Raw genomic sequence first — 22,794 nt, 5'->3', positions numbered from 1 at the left:
AATCCTCTGAGATGATACCTCAAGTTACTTAGTGTATCCACATTTGGAAAATACATTTTCTGCGGTTTACCAAAGCTACAAGTCAATATCAAATCTCTCCTTGGAGAACACTTACATGGCCACGTCCCCTGGGTTTCATGTCAAATGAGTTCAAACAGAATAAGCCTTTCTTTGTGTAACCGAACAGGAAAGGGTTTGGTGGTTGTGTTCAGAAGAATTGTAACTATTTTCCTCGTGTATACTCTTCCCATCACCTAGATTTGGGAAGAGAGATCTTTATGTACATGTAATTTTGTTGTCATTGTGTCATCTTTTAATCTGTGATTTACCTGCAGGATGGTAGCTAGATGAGTATGATCCATAACTCATTATTACTTTACTGTTCATGTGACCTCAGATGATTATGGATTTTATTAAATAAGCAGATCTACCTTAGAATATTTGTCAGTTTTACATCATTTATTCTCTTTCTATTCTTACAACATAGGAAATATGCTCTATAACACTCATTCTTATGCTTTACTATAACTCATTGCTCCACACATGTATCAACCCCTTTCAGATCCTCCTGTCCCACATCACAAACCTTGTTGGACAAAGTTTACATAAATTCAATAGAATAACAACAGTAATATTGGCAAACACACATATAAATTAATAATGATGCACTAGATAAATAAAATAGCCTTCTAATTATTTTTATACCGTATGAAAATTACATGCCCTGTTTGACTTCCTAGGAACATTGTAAGATTATAAAATTATTTGTAAGGAATAATTCTTTATTCTAAATATTTGATTTGTGCTTGCTAGGAGGAGGAGGAAGAAGAAAAAGAAGAAACAGAGACACAGAGACAGAGAAAGAGACAGAGAAAGAGAAATTCAAGTACCTATTCTCTATCCTCCCTCTCTCTCTTGGATCTCAGAGGATTTAGTTTCATAAATCCCTAGGGACATGTATTTAATCTCAACCAGAAGAGAATCTGTAAAAAGTGAGAACAAAGAATTAAATCTGTTCTGGGCATTCTTCCAGACAGAAACTTGGCCAGGCATGTCACTGAGAACAGTATCTGCCTTGCTTTAGAACCATCAGAAATTCAGCTCAATGGAGATGCTGGAAAACAGACCACATTACAGCCAGCAGAGCTCTCTATTTAACTAATCCCTAGAGTGAGCTTGGATACAGAACAGTTCCAGTGTGGTTTCTGTGTTTTAGAATGGTGGTCTCCAGTGTGTCATTTCAGTCCTGCAGTCTCAATGTCATGAAATTTAAAAGAAGGCAAATATTCTTCTTAGGGTACTTGAATGGATAACATACTGGGGAAACAGGGACCTAATAGTAGTAAGTCTGCTACCTCTACCATGACATTATATTGTCTACTCTCAACTTCCTCACTCTATATTTGGGCTTCATTTATGCATTTTAATTCCATGTCTGAGTGAGAGAGTGCTCAGGAATATGTTAGAACAACCATCTCCTTACTGCCTAGATATTTTTGCTTCTATGCACCAACTCTCCTCCCATATTTGCACCCTCACTCTGCTGTTTAGCATATGTATATATAGATATATCAATACATATATCCATCACATCATATCATCATATAACATCTGTACCCAGCTCCATGTATGATGTGTTTCACGAAGACAGATTTTTTTTGTCTGCTTTGTGGGCAAGTCTGCTCTGACCACTTTCAAGTGTCCTACGTGTAGATCAATAACTGTATTTCATTGATCTAAGATCTGCACGCCAGATTCTTTTACCTGTATTTGCCAGACAATGTCTATGATGGCTGTTTCCAAGCTTACAGCCAACAGAATTACTCTGGGAATCCCCCATTATGCAAACATCAGCCAAACAGGCATCTTCAAATGTACATTCTATCGATTCCTTAGGGAATAGGTAAACCAATTATATAATGATTCAGAAACCAAACTTTGTCTCCTGATTTTTCTTTATTCCACTCTCTTGCAAATTTCTGCCTCTTCAATCAAAGGTATAATTATTTTACTTAAATTATTGTCTGAATAGCTCCGTGAACACTGCTGCTTGAGCAGTAATGGAGAAGGGCAGGGAAGTGTGGGTTCATGAGAAATAGGGAGTAATTAGAGGTGCTACTGGGGTGAGGCTTGACCCAAGAAACCACTTCAGCTATCAGTATTGAATAACATAGACTAAGTCACAAATGTAAGTGAGAACCCATAGTTAGTTTTTATCAAATATTTATCTAGTGCCCTCTGATGGCAAGAAGGCCCACTTGTTGAGGCTGAAGAAATAAATTGAAGGAAAAAAAATGTGATTAAGATCCTTAGCTAAATGAGCACAGAATTTAGCAAAAGAAAGTCGAATGTACAACCCATGAATACATTGCTAAGTTCCACATATGTGTTGTTCTTAATACACAGGGGAAGGAGCACCTCCATGTTCTGAGGGCCTTTGGGTGGAAGTAGAGGGGACTCTCTTGATTTGACTTCAGCTGAAGTTGAAAGAAATGCTGCTGCAGTTATCTGCTTGTGGTCTCTAGAATGCATTCCTCACCAAGCCCTGCACTGCTTCCTATTACACCGAATGGCATTCCTCAAGCTCCACTGCCTGCTTGCTTCAGCCACACATGGACAATGGAAAGCACAGACTAGGGATGAAAGGACAAAGGAAAGGAAAAGGCCTCCTCTTCTCTTCTCTTCTATTTGGGCAAAAATACACTCTGGTTTGGTTCTCCATGGCTTCAGCTCCTATCAGGCTTTTTCACTGTGACCTCATTTTCAACCAGGTAGTCCTAGTTCAAGAGCCTTAATCAATTCCTGTTCCTCTAGATGAGGGTCATTATTGAGATTAATCTTGAGCGTGCTTTAACTGTTCCTATTTGCTACTGTAGTGTTTCCATTATTCAGGCAAGAAACCACCTGTGTTAAATCCCCTCTGCGTGAAATAATATATAGGGTCGGTTTCTCTTTGCTAGAGTACACCCGGACCGCCAAGAGAGACAGTGCTCTTGATGGAGAAGAACAGTATAGATTCTAACCTGGAGAAGAAAGAAAATTGGGAGAACTTAACTTGTGGGAAGGGAGGAAAAGAGTAAAAGCAATCTAAGAAGGAAAAATGAGCGGGGGGAAAAGAGATAGAAAGCACAATTTTTGTTAGTGCTCTCATTGGGCACATGAGGCATATACATCTTGACCTACTAAGGTCCCTCTTTAAGAGGGATAAGGAGAGATTTATGCTGCATAAATATTTTGACCAGATCCAAACACCAAAACTTGCTTAGAGCCATGACGTTGTTTAGGGAAGCCACATGACTAAACAGACTTGAACCTCATCTACTCCTTATCTTGCATCTGCTATTGAAAGACCCTGGGGAATAACTCAATGACTCATGCCTAGAGAATGCAAAAGCTGGAGGAGGCCTTCTTCCTCTTAGATTGCATGCCTGGGGACACAGAAACGTTGATATCCTAAAGTGATTTGCTCCAGGTCACATACCTGATACCTCCAGAACTGCTCTATATCATTTCTTCTCCAAAGCCATAGATATTCTGTCATCTGAGCCTATAGCACCTTTCCTATTTTAGTCCATTATGTACAAGTTTGGGTTTTCAGTCATGAGTAAGCCTTAATGGGGCTATTACTTACTAATAATTTATAATGCACATGTTATTCTAATGTAGCCTATTTAGAATGCCTTTGATATGGAATAATGTATAGTTAACTGAAATGACTTTGGAAGTAGAATATATGCTACATTGTTAGAAAAAGTAGAGCCTGTGGCATTGAATAAAGGACGCTAACAATTAGCATGTACAAATTCCTATAAACACATCACTTTTGTATCTTGATCAAGTTTGGGGATAGAATAAACACATCCAGACATTAGAGACATTATCTGTTTAATAAATATGATTGTAAAAGCAATAAACAAGAGCAATTATACATTACACTACATAGTATTTAACAAAAAATACATCAAAAAAGTCATTTTAAAATTAGAAGTAGTTCCAATACTATAAGAAAACTTTCTCTCTTATTTTTTTTTAAATTGGCTTCCTATAAAAATAAGTTGGCAAATGAAAGATTTCAATGTTCAGTTGGAATCCTGGAAAACACACAACTGCTACCAAGCACCCCGTTACTCTCAAAGTTGCTGTTTGGGAGGGGGAAAAATAGCAAAGCAAATCTCTGTGTTTGGGGTAGTAAATCCAATTAGGAATAAGGCAAGGGGGTGAGGAATAAATGTTGGTAGGATAATTCAAAATAGAGCACGCACAGTTTGCCTTCTGAGCTTTTAGAAAACGTTGCAGGATCACATGTTTAGCTTGCCCTGAATCTTACCTTCCACACACATCCCTGCCCAGACACCTCTGGCCTTGAGTCTGCCAAACTCCTCGCCGTGTTGGCACCTGCTGTGAGTGAGTAGGTAGGCACTTGGGTCCCTCCCCTTCAGAATTCAGCTGGAATGATGTAGTACTTGAGCCTGCATCATGATCACCTAGCATTGTCCTTTGTTTTTGCCCTCAGGGAGTTTCTGATTTAATAGGTCTGGTCTACATGTGCAGAACATATATGTCAAACAAGTCTAGGTGATGCTGATACTGCCAGGCTGGGAACTGTCTTTAGAGCACTGATAGCAAAGGTTGTAGGAACTACAAGGTTCCTTCTGCCCAGGGCCTGGACTCTAATATTAGTCACCTACAGGTGGGAGAGAACTTTGAGGAGAGGCACATGAGGACACTGGAGATGCTGAATGTGTAGCTGGCCTTCTTCCGTCTCCTTTGAAAATGCCAGGCATCTCGTGTCTACTGGGAATTTAAATCAAGTCTCTTCACCCCTGCTTCCCTATGTCTTTTCACTAAACAAATAGTTTTTTTCCTAATATTATTCTAGGCAAGGCACTGTGCTAGATTGAATGTTATTCCTTTATTTATTTATTTTTCTCAAAAAAAATTCTAGTAAAGATGAATTGAACTGCAACTATGAGAATTCCCTGTGCTGGTCTGAGTGAGCCACTTTTGATTTCTAAACACTTTGTCTTCCAGATTAAATTTGGAAGACTCCAACTGAAGAGAATAAATGAAGATGCATCCTAGGAGATAGGAAGCCCGGCAGGTCAAGAATCAATTGGCTTCTGCAAAAGTAAGTGGCTGTTCCAGGCATAATGCACTGCCTAGCTCAACCCACATCCTCAACCATCAACCTTTCTGCTTGATTAAATTCTTCTGACAACTGCTCTGTATGTCCTCGCTGGAGCTACAGAAGGGCCACGAGATCACCAGGAAAGCCTCCTTATCACCAGGCCTCCTGTAATACCCTGTAATTTGCTGGGGAGACACAGACAAGAAGGAGGAAGGTGGGTTCTCTGAATTGTGTATGAGAACTGCTTTCTCCTGATCGTGAGAGTGGGCTTTTGTCTGTTTTCCCCTGGGCCTTCTTTCATGATCAACCTGGGAAAACCAAAAATCCACCATCCTTTGAGGATTTGAGGATTGATGATAATTTTCTTTTGCTTTGCTTTAGCCACTTCATTCCCTTTACACGGACTTACTTTTCCTTTACTGATATCATAGTCCTCTGAGATCAGAGAGCGCACATGAAATCACTGGGAGCCTACTAACTAATCAACACCTCCTCTGAATGTTACACCTATTCTCTCAGACTCTTTTGACACATTTCAACATTAAGTCCATTCACCTGCTTCTCCTCTGTTTCAAAATCAGTTTTATTTCACAAATGTTCATTCTATGGTAAGAGAAGAAATGTGGATCACAGAAATGATTACAGGAAGAAATTCTCCTGTGATATAATCACCCATTCAAACATCTCTAGGAATCTTCCAGAATCTGAACATACAAGGTTTTTGTTTAGCTGTTGTTCACGAAAACACCACTATTATCTGTAAGCTTTCTTTACCAAAAGTACATGGCCAGGTTTGGATTGCTTTAAATACATCAACATGTTCTCACACATTATGTGTTTCCAGGTTGGGGAAGGGCAGGGATATATGGAGAAGATAGGAAGAGACAACGGATAGGTGAACCTGAAGCCTGCGGGCAGGATGCAGCCTGGTCACTGTGTACCAAAGCTGGCATGCTTGGAAGTGAACCAAACTAGCAGAACTGGAGGCTTAAAAAGGGGAAGTCAGGATTAGCAGACAGTAGTCCAGCATGGAGAAAAACCAAGGATAATGGCCAAAAATCTAGCAATATGTTGGGGCATGAAAAATGAATGCATGTGAAGGATAACTTGGGAATGGAAAGGCAGAGTCAAAGACATCATGGCCACATGCAAAGGATAAACAAATGGGAAAGTGAGACAGTGGGAATATGATGGGAACATTCCATTGTCTGCATGAAGTGGGCATGAGTAGGGAAAGCTACTGGAAAAGTAGAACAGGAAACAAAGTCAGTGTCAACATCTTTGCTTTCCTGCTTCCTTTCATTCCCTTCCCTATTTACCTGCCTGTCTGGATCTTCAACTTCTGTCCTTGCCCCTACAGCCATAGGGGCTGGACAGAAAACAGCCATGTAATCATTGCTGATCAACCAGAGCTACTACCAAAGCTAGTTTCTCAGGGCAAATGAGTATACGGAAGGTGGAATTCAAGAAGCAGCTCAGGGTTTCAAACTCCTGTGCATGTCCTGGGGTTTTATGAAAAGGGCTTAAGATGGCTAAGCCATCCATCCGCCTGGACTGCTAAAATAGCTGTTTAATCTAGAGCCAAGAATAGTTCCAAAAATACATGCAGATTTCCTTGGCCTATATATGTTATGAATTTTCTACAAACACGACCGATCAGAAAAAAGAGAAGAGGAAAGAGGGAGGGGAGTGTTTTCCATTAAAATAGAGCACCTGTACACTTCCCCTCCAAACATAGTCTCAAGGTACCGTCCACATGCACAGGCTTAAAGCTAAAAACCCTTGATGTCTGTGTCTGAAGAATTAAAAAGTCCCGATGCAGTGAGTGTTTGTTTTAGATTGTTTGAATTTTGATTTTTTTTTTTTTACTTTTTTTGTTACTTTGTTGTGTTTGTTTACTGGCGTCCTCCATTCAAACATTTACATAGGTAGGGATTTCTTTTGTGCTTTGATTCTCAGCAACTATGGAAATACTTCCTGGCAAAATAGGAAACAGAACAACAAAGGAAAGAAAAAAAATAAAGTTAGTGGTCGTGAAGGATGATGCACTTGACAAGAGCGAAATTCTTTCCTGATCAGCAGGTCGCCTGCAGTCTTTGGGGGTTTTCCTTAAATTGCAAACTGAGGCCCCGCAGATCCCCGCTTTGGCGTTGAAGGTGGAGTGGCGTGTCTTGCTCTTTGCAACCGGAGAGATGAGTCACCAGGTTGTGTAGAAGGGGAGGGAGGGGAGGGTAAAGCTACTCTCCTAAGAGAAAACGTGTAACACTTATTCATTTAATAACACTGGAAATGGAAAGATGTCAGACTTCTTGCAAAGTACCGGGAGATGTTCCCGGGTGATGGAGGAATTGCTGCTGCTGATATACTAAACCATCACCAAGATTTCTACCCTGCGAAAATGGAGCCTAGGACCCAATCACCACCCACACCAAAAACACAGCATTTTAGAAGTGAACAGACAGGGGTCCTATTCCTCTGGACAGGAAGACAGCAAGGCCACAGCAATGGTGTATTTATGTTCTGTCTCCCTCAGTGAGAGGCAACGCCCTGTGAAGACCGTACACTATTATTCGGGATACATTTCTATCACTGAATTTAAAGTGCCTCTCACCTTTGCCATATCCCTTTAGAGAGAAGCTTCTGTTCTCATTTTACATATTCAACTTTTCTCCTTTCCAGGGAGTGGATGAAAAAACAAAACAAACAAAAAAATCACACCTAAAGGCCTTTTCACGTGATCTGGCATGAGAGTAACAATTATACAATCTTTGGATCCACTCTGCCTGGCATCACAGGAGCTAGGTGTGAACGTTTACAGCTTCAACTCTGGAGGCCACAGACAGAAACAAACCAACAAGATAAATGGATCAGTAGTGGTAGCTCAGTAATTCTAACTTCCTAGCCAAAAAAAAAAATCTCTTCTACAGTAAAAAGGACTTCACACTTCCACTTTAGACTTGCTATATCTAGACCTGGCGTGGAATCTCCATTCTTACTTCAGGGGCAGAGAGCTGTGTAAATATGATGAAGTCCATTTCAAGACTTCGGGGTAAAGGGCACGTCAAACACAGATCCATATTTTGCAATGTCCGCTTTAATGGTTTAATATTCCATTTGGTCTCTCTTAGCATCCCTGTACCCTCAGGGGTGAGGGGAGTGAGGGATCTATCTGCAAACTTCATGCCATTCTCAAGTTCTCTGGTTCCATGTTGCCGAGGGATAGTTTCTAGATAACCGGCTGATTAAAAAAAAAATCTCTAGTGATTAAGCTGGCCGCTCTCCTTGCTCTCCTTTTCTGGCCCCTTCTAATAGAGTTCTGGAGTGTTTTACCCTTTTCAGAACTGTCTCTAGTTGAGACAGTTTGGTTCTAGTCAATAAGTACATCCCTCAAAGTCTGCCCATTCCTCTACTCACCATCCCGCCCCTTTCCTTCTCATATATTATTAGAATGCATGTTTGCGTTTTGCTCATTATCATTTGAAGCCCGGTGTTTTGGAGTAGTTTCTGTTTCTTTTTTCAAAAGGCAGAGTAAATATGAGAGAAAAAGCTAAATAGTAGCAAGAAAAAAGGATCGTAGCTGCTCCTGTCAAGGGTGTTAGTGCAGAAAGAAGTGTTAAGTAAAGCTAGAAAGTGGTTAGAACAAGAGTCAGTCATTGACCACTCAGGCTGGCAGCTGAAGGCTACTGGCAATCATTTACCTATGAGCTGGGATTCCACCTTCTCATCTATAAGCTGGCCAGGCCTCCTGGCCTCAGTGTGAGGGAAACTGGGCCTGCTTTCAGTGGGACTGACTGGACTGATCATCTCTTGTTCTTTCTCATTCTGCATCTGGGCATAAACATTAATCCCCGGGATCTTCCTAAAACATTAACAGAAAGCATCACTGCTCTGCACGGGAGAATGCAATCAATGCGAGCTTCTGAACCTGTGAGAAAGAGGGATGGGGGAAGGGAGATGTGCTTGAAGGGATGACACGCACCTCTTGAATTTATAGATGACGAACACAGCCAGCCCCACAAACACCACTGACAGCAGCATCAGCATGGCAGATCCACTGTGGGTTGGGGTGAGGTCCACCAATGGAGCTGGGGGAAGAGACAAGGCACAGGTGTGAGCAGAGGGGTGGGTGGTGCTGGGAATCCCATGGTTCATGAACACAAGATCCTAAACTCCTAGGTGCATAACAAGGTACATAGCTCACGACGTGTGCATGTGTGTGAGCCTGGCCTGATCTCTGCCCCAATCTGCCAGGCCGGGCCTACCCAGATTCTAGAATGGAACAAAAAGCACAGACCCTGATGGGAGGCAGCTTAAGATTCTACCCCTGTCCTACTACTTGCCAGCTAGGGTATAAGTTTTTAGCATACAGTGTCCAACATGGCTAGAGGAGAATTAAACAAATTAAATAAATAAAGGAGTATTAAATAAATTGTTTGTTTGCTGAGCTCTTTGTAAATATTAGCTTTTAGTCTACTGTTTCTATTATAATTAATCAGTGCACAGGCTCTTGACTAAGGCGCATCTTGATTAAACTCCTTGTAGGTTGAAAATACCCTAAGGCAAAAATGCATTTTAGTTGAAAAAGGTGACCCTGATCAAGAGGCAGTATATTCATGAAATGCTTTGTTATGTGGCAACTTCCTTTGTACAGCTATTTAAACATAATAAAATTAAAATTTCATTTTATGTAGGTAACCTGCCAAACATCATAGCTTAACCCAGCCTAATTGAAATGTGCCAAGAACACCTGTTTACTTTACCCTACAGTGAGTCAAACTACTTGAACAAAAACTTATTCTATAATGATATGTAGCATGTCTCATGTAATTTGCTGAGTATGTGCTGAAAGGGAAAAGCAGAATGGTTATATGGGTACGATTTGAACCACTGTAAAATTAAAACATCATAAGACATCCTAAATCAAAGATGATCTGTATTTATAACAACATAATACTAATTGTTATTGAATGATCTGATGATCCCTATACAATCTATCTTTACTAAGTAGATTCAAGTCCCATTAAAAAAAAACACAGACACAGGCACACACACACACACACACACACACACGCACACACACACACACACACATTATATGAATTTATAGCACTTCTCACCCTGTCCCAACAGCTGTGAATGAAAACATTGGAAAGTTAGGGAGAATACTCATATTTGTTGCCTAGAAGAAACATAGGTCCAAGTGACTATTTTGAAAGAGCCAGGACTCTGTTTCTGGAGAGGAAGAGCTGTCCCATCCAATAGTCTCTAAAACTTTCTGGAGTACTAACATCCCATTTCAAGAACTCCAGTCTCTCAAATGCACAAACCAACAAAGCTGAAACCCTGATGCCATGTCTGGCCTTCTGAGTTCACTTTATTTGGTAATATGAGTGTTTGACTAAGGCTCTATGCTTGTTAAGCTGGCACTCTACCAAGTCACTAATCCTTGAAGTTCATTGTAGAGCGAACTTTGTCTCCTTCTACCTCAGGGTCAAGCCTGTGGAGCTTGTAATGACTCAGTAATTAATTTCTAGGCTCTCAACTGATCTTTACCTTCCATCAATTTAAGCAAATTCTGATACCCAGAAATGCAGTTGAGTATTAAACAGAATTTCCTATCCTTTTCCCCTGTTGACAGCCAAGAGGAACACATTTCAGTCATTCAGTTAGAAATGCTTAAGAATTAATGACTGTTCTAGTAATGGGCTCAGACAAGAATATCAGCTGCTTTTGCCCTTTTAAGTGTTTGTAGGATCACATCCCAGCCATTTGGTGTTTGCTACTCTAAAGTATATTTTATATAGTCACATCGTGTTGGTATACATTAAGAATCAAAGCTTGTTTCTTGTAAAAGAGTCTTGGTCATTACAGTAGAGCCATCTTTTAGGAGATATAGATGAGAAGAACTTCCTGCTAGGTTCTCTCTCCTAGAAGCTCTTGGTGAAGAGAATATGTCCGTGCGTGAGAAAGAACAGGTGTCACCCTGGGCAGTGAAACACTCAAGGTTCAGGACCATCCACAAAGTCTAGAAATACTTCACAATTTACCAGTTGGTAGGATGTCATCGGGTAAAGAGACTATGTTTCGTTTGTCATAGATGTTAGCTCAACTGATGCTAATAAGTGGAAAGCAGGAACTGTGAACCCCATTACACGAAGAAGAACCTTGAAGTCAGCAGTGTTTCACATCATTCTTAAACTAGTAATTAAGTGGTAGGACAGAGACTGGTGCCTGAACCATCTCAAGCAAAAATACAGTGTCAATCTATTCAACCTGATGGGATGTAGTACACCTTACAAGGTATTTCTAAGGATGGAGATTAGAGTTAAGAATTGGTATAAGTTAAAATATTATATTTTAAAGTAGACTCCTATGTCATACAATTAAATTTATATCTATTTATATTTTTGCATGCTTACATGTGAATTGAGAGAGAAAGTGAGTAGAGAAATTAGGTCTGGTATACACATAACTCGACTTTAACAGCTATCAACTACTATCCAATCATATCTTCTCTTTGCCCACATCCCATCTGATCTTCATCATCCTAACCAGGGGATTATTTCAAATCAAGTCTCAGGTTTTACCATCAACAACTCTAAAACATAACTCTCTCTCTCTCTCTCTCTCTCTCTCTCTCTCTCTCTCTCTCTCTCTCTCTCTCTCTCTCTCTCGCTCTCTCGCTCTCTCGCTCTCTCGCTCTCTCGCTCTCTCCCTGTCTTTTTGTCTGTTATCACAACATCATCATCACATTACAGAAATAAGAAAATATTTTAAAGGTAACATTGTAATGTCTTCATTTGTTGGGGAGCAGATGGAATTCTGAGTAATCACAGATGGTTAGTTTGGCGAGATAAAAAAAAGTTACATTCATTCTTAGCTGAATGATTTTCTAGCATACCCAGAAAATCTAAAGATAATAGAAGTTCTTTAAAGGAGTGGCATTTGAAATGAAATTACAAGCTATCTTGACCAGGTCTCACTAATAATACCAGTAGAAAGACCCATAGGCTTATACATTAACAAACACACCAACCAACTCCATTTCCCATCTCTCCCCTTCCCTGTCACAATTCTCTCCACATTATGAAGTTTTAGACTTTTCATCTGAAATCAGTCACCCTCAAATCATCATTTCTCAAGGAGTAGAATGAATGAACACTGTTGGGTAATTAGCACATTCTTTTTGGCAAATAAATTTCTGGATTTTTTTTTTGCCAGTCCTGGGCTTGAGCTCAGGGCCTGAGCACTGTCCTTGGACTTTCTCAAGACTAGAGCTCTACCACTTGAGCCTCAGCAACACTTCCAGCTTTTTCTATGTATGTGGTAACGAGGAATCAAACCCGGGTTTTTGTGCATGCGAGGCAAGCACTCTATCATTAGGCCAAACTACTGGTCCCAAGTTTCTGGATTTTGTGTTCTAAGAGGCATGTCCTTCTCTGACCTCCTCAGTTCGGCCTCACTTGGTGACTTTTGGAAGGCAAGCAGAGAGGTAAGCAGTGGGTATTCAGGCACTCCGACTTATGGAAAGAAACTGAGAGTGATTTCCGTCTGTACTCCTTGGGTGATTTCTGCTATCTGAGCCTGAATATAAACGGATCTATTATTGCTGCACACAACAGCAGCTGCCTATCTTAGTTTGCCCAACATTAGGCAACATTAGGTGTATTTGTGCTTGTTTTGCAGAGGACTGCAAAATGGTGATAAATGAGCTTTGGCTTGTTGTGTAGAATTAGCATAAATTAATCTCTCTGCTATCCCAGCCTCAGTAACATAGACATGTAGAGGAAAAAGCTGTGCAGATTTTTGCTATTATAGACACATGGGAAGTTGGGGAGGGAGAAAGGGAGCTATGGTATTCCAAACAACTCAACATTTCTTATTGCAGTGCTGGTACGTATCAGGTCTAAGCTTCTCTGAGGAACTTAGTTATGCTTGGACTTTGTGTTCTGTTCATGAAGACCTAGGTTGATTTGAAAAAGAGCCAAGCTTACAAGAGTCACATCATCTCATGACTAATACCGAATGATAAGTGCTAACGGGTCACAGTTGTACATAGGTAATTAAAATCAAAGCTCCGTATTTTGGTTCACTAAGTAAATGCAGTCCATTTTAGAAACCAGATCATTGATCTTCAACTTATGTTGCAACTAACATAAATACCAAACAGTTTCCTCAATTGACAAATGGGAATTTAAAAAAATCAGTATTTGTTTTAGTAAATTGGAAGAGGTAAAATTTATAAGAACTTATGTGTTTGGCACATAGGCATGTATAATGGATTTGTATTACTATACTGCATGACCATAAGTTTGAACCTATTTTCTGTAGAAAAGGGGTCCTGAAAAATGTGAAAAGAGTTATATGGTGAAATCCTTTGGAATAATAGTGCATTGGCATTCCATTTCTGGAGATTCAGGATATAGACTGGTATTAAAGACTCATAAACCCAAACTGGGCAGTAGTAGCTCACACTTGTTATCCTAGCTACTCAGGAAGTAGAGATCTGAGGATCATGATTCAAAGCTAGGCTGGGCTTGATGGAATGGAGGAGATGTGCCAACAGCACAGAAAAGTATTTTTCTAGAGAACAAATGGATTCAGATTCCATTTGCAGAGTGTACTCATTGGATAAGAGGTCTTATCTCCAGTACATATCCAAATGAAATCTTGGATACTTTGGTTCCTTTCAAATTGCATAAATCTTTCTTTTATCAAATGCAATCTTGAGAATCTGAAGTATTGCTGCATCTGGTTGAAATAAAGCCATGGGCTGCAGGCCAGGACAATGGAGAATTGCAGGGAATGTTGAGTATTCAACTGCAAGGGCATTGGGTTGAGACAGCTCTAGCCCCCTGGATTCCTATTTAAGCTACCAATCCAGCTCTGTATAAGTGACTCATTTCTAGGAAAACAAACTACCAAGTAATCTTAAATTAGGCACGGTTCACTAGAATGATCCACTTTAACTAATGGGTGATTTTCCTTGGTCTTCCACATTCACTCCATGAAAATCCTTCCTGCCCTCCCAGTTTTCTACCTGTTAGGTCTCATTTTTATGTTTACATTTCCTGGTATCTGCTATTACTTATTATAACACTTTTCTGATTCGATAATAGTCGGAAGCAACTGGGATCCTGTATCTATGAAATAAGCTAATTATCCAAAGGAGAAAATGTGTTTAATTAGAGAAGTAACAGGGAAAATATGATCACCATGATTTTACACAGAAAAAAATTTGCAAATGATAACTGGGGCAACCAGAGACTGTATAGAGAGACAGATAGATTTATTGGCTCTGAAGTAAATTCACTCATACTAATTTCAGCTCTAAATGGAAAATGTTATTCAGACAATTTATTTCATGTTCCAGTTCAGAGCTGCACAGTAACTTGGCATCTGTGTCTGTAATGGTGTGCTTAGATTATACTGTCCTTTCTAAACCTTCTTGACTCATGTTAATTCTGTCTTCAAAAGGCAAGTGTCTTTTTTAAACAATGTGAAGCTGGAAGGCAGAATTCATGATGTATTTTGCTCTCTAGGCTGAACTTTGTAATTTCCACCCACCCTCTCCTCCACTTTAATCCATTACGTATACACTGATGGCAACTTGTGCCTGGAAATATTAATTCTCTAATTTTGCTGTAGTAATATCTTTTTATTACACCTGCAAAAGAAATGAAACCAATCAGCCACCACAAAGAGGCCAAGATAACGCAAGATAACAATTTTATTACAACACCCATACCTATCCTTGAAAAAGGACAGTGTTTCTCAGTGTAACTGTAGAATGTAGGCAACTGATAGGAAGGCATAGAAACCATATAACTCTGTATTTTTATTTAGCTTGAGATTTAAGAATTGTTTGGGGGGTGGTAACCGTGCTTTCTATTATCATGTGTATATGTGTGTCCAAATCTCCAGGATAATAATATCCCACAGAAAAGTGAAGATTAGGAAAATATTCTGATTTTGACTTATGTGCAAAAACACAGTAAGATGTGGATGGGTACCTCCCCCCCACCAATATTTGCATATGGACAACATCTGTTTAATGCCATGGATTTAACTGTCCTGAAACTCAACAGCTCTTCCATATAGATTCTGGTTCACATGAATCATTTTCCAATAGCTACATGACCACAGCTCTTGGCTAGGATTGGCCATTTATTTAGATTATAGATACGATATGCCTAGATTCAGACAGTTTTCTTTTTCAATTTTATTTTTCTGTCTCTGCTTCTTTCCAATGCCTTTCACCCATTCGGCCAATTAGTTTGTCACTGAGTACACTGAGGAATTGTATTTTAGAGTTTATTACTAATTTCAACTGACATTTTTATCACAGACCCTTCTGGGTTCTCTCTTTTAGTAGATGTCCCAGTTTTAAATCATATTTATTGCTGGGAGAGGTCTTATTTACTTCCTTGCACATATGGATTTCTGTGCATGGAAAGTTCCTTAGCGGTGCTTGTGGAAACCAGTGGAGGCTTATTTTTGTAAAAGCATCATTTGGGAAGGTAAATAAAAACAAAGATTCTTGGAAAGCACCTCCTGGTTCTTCCTGAGATTTTTCAGTGTGAATCCAAGCTTGGAAAGTCTCATTTCTCATGAAGCTTCCACACTGCAAATGTGGTTGGGGCTGTGGGCAAATGCTATGCAACCAAAAAACCAACCTTGATTTGAAAACACATTTTCTAACCACAAGAGTGGGTTTCTTTCATCCCAAAGGGGTTAAAGGATCTATCGGACCCAGCAACAGAATCCCTGTGTGTAGAAATTCTACTACCCAATTTCAGTTCATTTGCCCAATAAATAAATATCTCTGGTAAAATGCAACTAACCCCCTCATCTCTCTCTCCCCTTACCCTCCCCCTCTGGGGGGGCTTCCTTGGTCTAAAGTAAAATGCCAATGGGGTTCCTTGCCTGTCCTCCTTTTGCATTACATTCTCGTGCAGATATGTATTTATTCTGTCATAGAATAGCCAACAAGACGTGTAACTTTTTCCACTTGCCGCCCCCCCCAGCCTTATATAAGGACTGAATTTAGATATGGTGATTCATGCTTGGGGGAGCAAAGACACAGATCTGGATAGAGCTGGGATAATTTGCACCCACAGTTTAGGACTTTGATCTCCCATTCTGCAAAGTAGAATGTGCTCATATGAGAAACTGGTAGGAGATACTCAAATAGACTTTCTAGTTTAATATATATTATGGTCTTCTCCTTTAAGTTTCAAACATCTATTATCAGCTTCCAGATGGTTCTTTTTTTTCCACGACTGACATGTTTATCGACATTAGATTCAACCTAAACTGCCAGACATAACTTCAACAAACAAGAACCCTCTTCTCCTCCTTCTACATTCTCATTTCCATTACAAAAAATTTACCACCTCTTAACATAAAATTTTATTTTGCCAGTCCTGGGCTTGGGCTCAGGGCATGAGCATTGTCCTTGGGTTTTCACAAAGCTAGGGCTCTACCACTTGAGCCACAGCACCACTTCTGGTCTTTTTCTATGTATATGGTACCAAAGAATTGAACCTGGGTCTTCATGCATGCTGGGCAAGCACTCTATCATTAGGCTAAACTCCCAGCCCTACATAAGACTTTTTTTAAGTCTATGTTATAAAGGAAAAGTACTATTTTTTGTCAGTTGTGGGGCTTGAACTCAGGCCTGGATGCTGTCCCTGAGCCACTTGATGCTCAATGCTAGTGCACTACCACTTGGAACACAAAGCCACTCCAGGTTTTTTAGTGGCTCATTGGTGATAAGAGTCTTGCATATCTTTCTGCTTGGACTAGCTTTAAACCATGATCCTCAGATCTCAGTCTAATGAGTAGCTAGGATTATAGGTGTGAGACACTGGTGCCAAACTAAGAAAAAGGAATTTTTAAAAATCCTTTCATTTGACTCTTCTGTTTTTGCCAGTCCTAGGGCTTGAACTCAGTGCCTGGGCACTGTTCTTGGGTTTTCTCAAAGCTAATGTTCTACCACTTGAGCCACAGCACTACGTCTGGCTTTTTCTGTATTGACCCTAGGGTTTAATGCATGCTAGGCAAGCACTCTAGTGCTAGGCCATGCTCCTGGTCCCTGACTTTTTTTTAAATCCATGCATTTTCTTTTCTTGAGAAGCTATACAAAGGAGTTCAAGAATACAATGCATCTTAATCAATGTATGTATATATGGACTTTTTCTCTTTACCATATTTACCATACTTTATGATTTCAAACTGTATTAACAGAAATTTCCTCACTATCACAAGGATGATAATAAAATTTATGGTATACTGGCATATTTGTTTTTCTTGAGTTTTATCCTCTGTTCTTGATCATAATTTTTGTAGTCAGCAAATGTACCAATTATGAACATTTCAGAGAATACATAAATATGTCCCAAACTATGTCAAATAATTCATCCTTGTACCTGTAACAATATAATATTACCTTGCTGAAACTTTGCTCAACACTGCTTTTCAGTGTGGCACACTCATTTCTTCAGAATTCTGATAGGGTAGTTGACTTAAAGTTTTGTGTTTTGGGATAATTCACAATTGTTCATGCACTGGTATTTGTGCTTCATGTCTAGCCACTGTATGGTGAATTAGAGTCTTAATTCATCTCAGGTCCCCTAAGAACAATGAGGCCCAGAGCCACATAGGGAACATGATATGGTAAATCTGAAATGGACAGTCAGCTTGAATAAATAGCAGCTTACTAGGGGCAATGAAAAACCATTGGTATTTTGGAGATATTTACTTAGTGGCTCAGATTTGTTCTCCCATAAATACTTACAGAAATTAAATTCTCTTCCTCAGAGTTATAGCCTCCCATTGTATGATAAGAAAACTCACTGAAAAGACATCATATTTCTTAAACAATATGATGACAATTAATGGTGTGTATTAATTACATATCTAGTTATTCATAAAAGCAATACTCTGTGAGAATCTGATAGGTCCAAGTTCTCTACTAAATACAATGCCAGAGTTAATGTAAAGATGGCACGAAATGAATCCACATGAAGTGAAATGGGAGTGGTGAGGTTGGTGGTGACAACTGTCAGAGAGCTGATGATGTAAAAGTGATGACGGTGAGAGTCGTGAGCGGCATGGTTAGGTAGGAACAGATTCTTCTTAATGTAAATTCAGACATGGACAAGATGCTATTTTTGGAAAACTCTGGAAAGATATCATGCAAATATTAGTATTGAGCTGATCCACGTAGGGGCTGGGAATATGGTTCAGTGGTAGTGCGTGTCTAGCATGTGCGAAGCCCTGGGATCAATTTCTTGGTACTACATAAACAAAATAAATAAATGAAATAAAATTTAGAAGCAAATAATACTAAAAATTAGTTTGAAACACACACACACACACACACACACACACACACACACGGGCTGGAAGTCCTTGGTACCATATATACAGAAAAAAGCCAGAATTGGTGCTATGGCTCAAGCGGTAAACTCTAGGCTTGAAAGAAAAAAAACCCAAGTGTTCAGTGCTCAAGCCCTGAGTTCAAGCCCCATGGCTGGCCAAACACCCCCCCCCCCCGCACATATACACTAATAGATTTAGAGGACATACTATCATGATAGTGCACAAGGAAAGATATCTTCACACTTAGATACATAACAAGAGTACATACAGCCCATTCCTGGGTCAATTTCAAGTTTTTCTCAACTGTTAGTAACCAAGAGGTCCTAAGAGGCTAAGGCTCTCCCCTCACACACAGAAGAATAATACAGTTGCCATTATCTTCTGATTCGCATGCAAGTGAATCTATCTTTTCCTTAGATGTGCTCAGAAACAGAGCTGGTATGACAGTGTATTCTCTCAAGAGGACTTACATAGTATCCAATGAATTCCCCAATAGAACATGAAGGGGGAAGACAAGAAAAATCCAGTCATCTCATGATATTCAGGTATCTTCAAATACTTACCTTGTACTCCAATAAAAGCCACAGTGAACTGAATTTGAAAACCAAAAGAAAGCTAGTAAATTCCTGAAAGAAGCCAGTTGTTTTCCCTTAGAGACCAGGCAAATTATGCATTGCTTTTCTCATCAGCAACATACATTGGCTCAAACATCTTTTAAATAAGGCTGCTGAACATCTGCTGAGCAATTAATGGAATGCAGTGGTGTCTATAACGGTCCCTGGGAAGGCTCTAGCTATCCTGCTTATGAGACATGAAATGCTGCAAACAATGGTCCTTTTCTAATTTTTGTTATAATTTTTCTCTCCTGCAGTAAGTGTAGGAAGGGAAAGGGATTTGGAGTGAAAGCTATCAAGTTCTTCTTCCCCAGTATCTCTTTTTATCTTTTCTTCTGCTAAGTTTTTCTCACGCCAGACCACCCCTCCCCCTTTCCTTTTAAACCATCCATCTATGGATTGGTTCATTCCCACTTAATTTAAAAAATCTGGAAAGTATATCAAATCCACCAAACCTGTACCTAAAGTATCTGTTCATGATAGGAAAGAAAATTCCGTGTGTGTGTGTGTGTGTGTGTGTGTGTGTGTGTGTGTGTGTGTGTGTGTTGGTAGACTTAGAAGAGTGTGACAATATATTAAAATAGGTTTTGTAATAAGTGCTAACCTAATATTCATCTCTAATAAGAAATGGATGCTTTACACATTCACCTTCACTGCCAGAATTGTTGACAAGGGTCTATCTTTTACCCATAGGATAAAAGAAACTCTCACACCTACAAGGAATGATGATCATTCACTTACCTATGACTGCCTGGATGTCTTCAGAGGCCCTTGATAGATCAGATTCATGACCAAGCTAAGGTCCAAACCAGTCATAGGTAACTATAACCCACTTTTAAGATATCTACTTTTCAACCTGAAAAGCCTATTCTCTTTTGAAGAGAGCTTCTATTTTAATCTCTTACTTCTGCAGTGTTTACACTTGACTCTTGTGAACTTCTACACGTAACAAAATTTGAAGTCACATTTGAAATGTGATTTAAGGCACAGTATTGTAATTCCCTAACTAAAAAGATAGTAAGTACTGCAGGAAAGCTATAGGAAGAAGGAGAGGGTTGAAGTGAAGATAGTTTCTAGAATTAAATAATTGGAGACGCAGAGCTATTTCTCACCTTGTCTCCCCTCCATATCTAAGAGGCTTCTCGCAAAGACTTAAATGGTATGCTTTCTGAAATATCATGCTGTCACACAGTTCATTTATTGTATGGATATTACAAAACACAAATTTTTACATCACAAATGGAAGTTCACTTTCTAAACTCAAAGGGAGTATGTGGTTGTAGCAGGGGAAAAGTTTGTGAGCTCCTACTTTGGTAAGCTTTTTTTCAAATGCCTTCTCAGAGCACATTTAAGTAAGTCCAGAGACTCATCCGGTATGTTCCACAAGTCATCTTTACATCTTTTTAACCTTTAAGGCAATGGAAATTTTTAAAAATATTTTTCTGTGGAAAATAGGCTATTAGCCAGTTTTCTGGCCTTTCTCTAGAATTGCCAGCAAACCAGGAGATGGAGTTGGGAGTGCTGTTCTTTGTTCACATTTATTTGGTACTTTCAAGAACCCTGTTTCCTTCCTCTGTACCACGTTATCCTACATGTAAATAAAGGGAATTTGTATGATTTACAAATGTAGCTGTGTAGAAAGACTTGCAAAAATTATTGATAAGATTAATGTCTCCAGAGTTATGTTGAGATGCAGCATGCTCTGATGTGAGAAGATGCATCTCAGGGGTTTGTTAAGAACTTCCCCCTGCCCCCTTCCTGGAGGACTCAGTAGGAAATACCATCTTCTTCTCTTACTCATCTTTTTCCTCATTAAGGCAGAAATATGAAGCAAGCAAACTGCAGAGATCTGAAGCCCAAATTATTATGATTTGCAATGGTTAGCATTTAGCCATGGTACACTGAATTAAACAGAAAATGTTTGGGTCCTCCCCCAGCTCTTTACTAAATCCATGGTCTAGAGCCCTGGAACAGGGAAACTGACCTGCTGTTAAATGTGCTGCATGAACAAGAACTTGGACTCCAGGCTTCAATTCAAAGTGCACTGAGTTTTGATTGAGCTTGTGGATCAGTATTTCTGATATCTGAAAGAAGTAAAAGAGTTCATTAATGCCACTAAAACCAGTATACCAACCACGAAGAAACACACATATTTACTGTGCTTGCCAAGATACCTTATCATTATACCTGTGAATTATATATATATATATAAATACACACATATGTATCTATATAATTTATAGAATTTTTAGAATTTATAGAATTTTTATTATTTTATCCTAAAGTAGGTGCATTTATTTTAAAGTATGATATGTCTTTGAATCCTTATTGCTACAAAATAATACCAAATCTTAGTACAGAAGATCAATTCTACTCTTTTTAAAAATTGTATTTTTATTATGTTCAAGTAGTTGAACAAAGGTGTGGCCTTTGTTTATAAGTACAATTATTAAAAGTTGTCCTGTAATCATTTAGAAAGTTTGCACCTATTTTTAGGGCTTACTTGTGCATAAATACTTACAAGGAATAGTTACATGAAAGTCACACATTCTAGTGAAAGCTATACTTATTTATCACTAGCTCATATTAGTTATATTGGAGATGGGATAGTTTGTTGTTACACATCCATGTAGGTTTGACATTTACTCCAATCAGTATCTTCCATATGTCACCCATCTCATACCTTTATTTTACTTTCCTCTCTCTGTAAATTATACTCTTTGGATTTCTATGACTAGTGCTTTGTGAATATTTGTTGGCCCATATTTATAATTTATAACATTTTATAATGTATAACATTTATATAGTTATAATACATTATGGATTTGAAACAAAGTATAGTCACAAATTAAGTTATGAACTGACTAATCCCTGCTTCACGCATCTGGACATTAGCTAAATAACTCCTTTGCAGGAACATTTTTGCTGAACATACCCATGAGATTCTACATCTAGTCCTAAGTATGAGACACAGATCCTAGTTTGGGTAGAAACATTATAAGGTAGCATTGTAGATATATTTTTAAATGTTTTTCTTTTGCTTAGAATAAAAATACTTTTCTCACTTATATTTCTGAGATCAAATCACACTCCTATTTATTTTTTATCTAGTACCCTTGCTTTGCTGTATATGTTGATATTAAATCAAGTTAAATTCTTTCTGACCATCTTCTGATAGTGAAGTTAAATTCCTTATTTCTTCCATTTCCTATCTGTTGAGTTTAATTTATTCCACTGAGTATCCAAATGGTATCCTTTAATAATTAAACAGTGCCTGATGGCTTCGTCTTGGAGCAAAAGCACTCATAGAATTCCCTGGCTGATGATTGGACTGAACTGTCCTGTATATGAACTACTTTGCTGAATGAGAAGGAAACAGGATGACCCTCCCCTGCTCTATGTCTGAACACCTGGAATCCAGAGCAAGGGCGGCCTCTCAATGTTGTCAAACAGTGCAGAAAAAAAGACTTCCTACATCCAAGCAGGTGAGACAAAATTTATTTCTTATCCCTGAAAATATTTTCCCTTAAGTGAGAGGTATAAATAACTAAGCCAAGAAATAGAGTACATGAGGAACAGTTTACTTCTAATTTATAATCTCTGGTACAGTCTCTTATGAAAATAATTAACAGCCCAGATGTGTTTTGCTTTACAGCAGTGCTTCAC

General features: G+C 39.0%; 1 protein-coding gene across 3 annotated transcripts in view; it reads right to left on the bottom strand.

Annotated features, from left to right (window-relative positions):
- Window positions 1-3,948: 3,948 nt before the first annotated feature.
- The window catches only part of Sorcs1 (sortilin related VPS10 domain containing receptor 1), a 442,495-nt gene continuing 423,649 nt past the window's right edge, over window positions 3,949-22,794 (bottom strand). Inside the window, exons 24-27 of one of the 3 annotated variants that reach the window (XM_090345930.1) lie at window positions 21,113-21,212; window positions 9,108-9,213; window positions 8,824-8,987; window positions 3,949-4,149 (exon numbers count right to left, since the gene is read on the bottom strand). In XM_090345930.1, the coding sequence (XP_090202056.1) occupies window positions 4,073-4,149; window positions 8,824-8,987; window positions 9,108-9,213; window positions 21,113-21,212 (447 nt within the window). In that variant the 3' untranslated portion in view covers window positions 3,949-4,072. Of the gene's footprint in view, window positions 7,106-7,143; window positions 7,374-8,823; window positions 8,988-9,107; window positions 9,214-21,112; window positions 21,213-22,794 lie in introns of those variants that run through there. The other 2 variants (XM_090345931.1, XM_090345933.1) reach the window with 2 other exon arrangements.

The sequence above is a fragment of the Megascapheus bottae genome, chromosome 15 (genome assembly GCF_031878675.1).
Source record: "Megascapheus bottae isolate mThoBot1 chromosome 15, mThoBot2.hap1, whole genome shotgun sequence".
Classification (NCBI taxonomy): domain Eukaryota; kingdom Metazoa; phylum Chordata; class Mammalia; order Rodentia; family Geomyidae; genus Megascapheus; species Megascapheus bottae.
The sequence above is the reverse complement of the archived record's forward strand: the minus strand, read 5'-3'. Positions and strand labels throughout refer to the sequence as shown.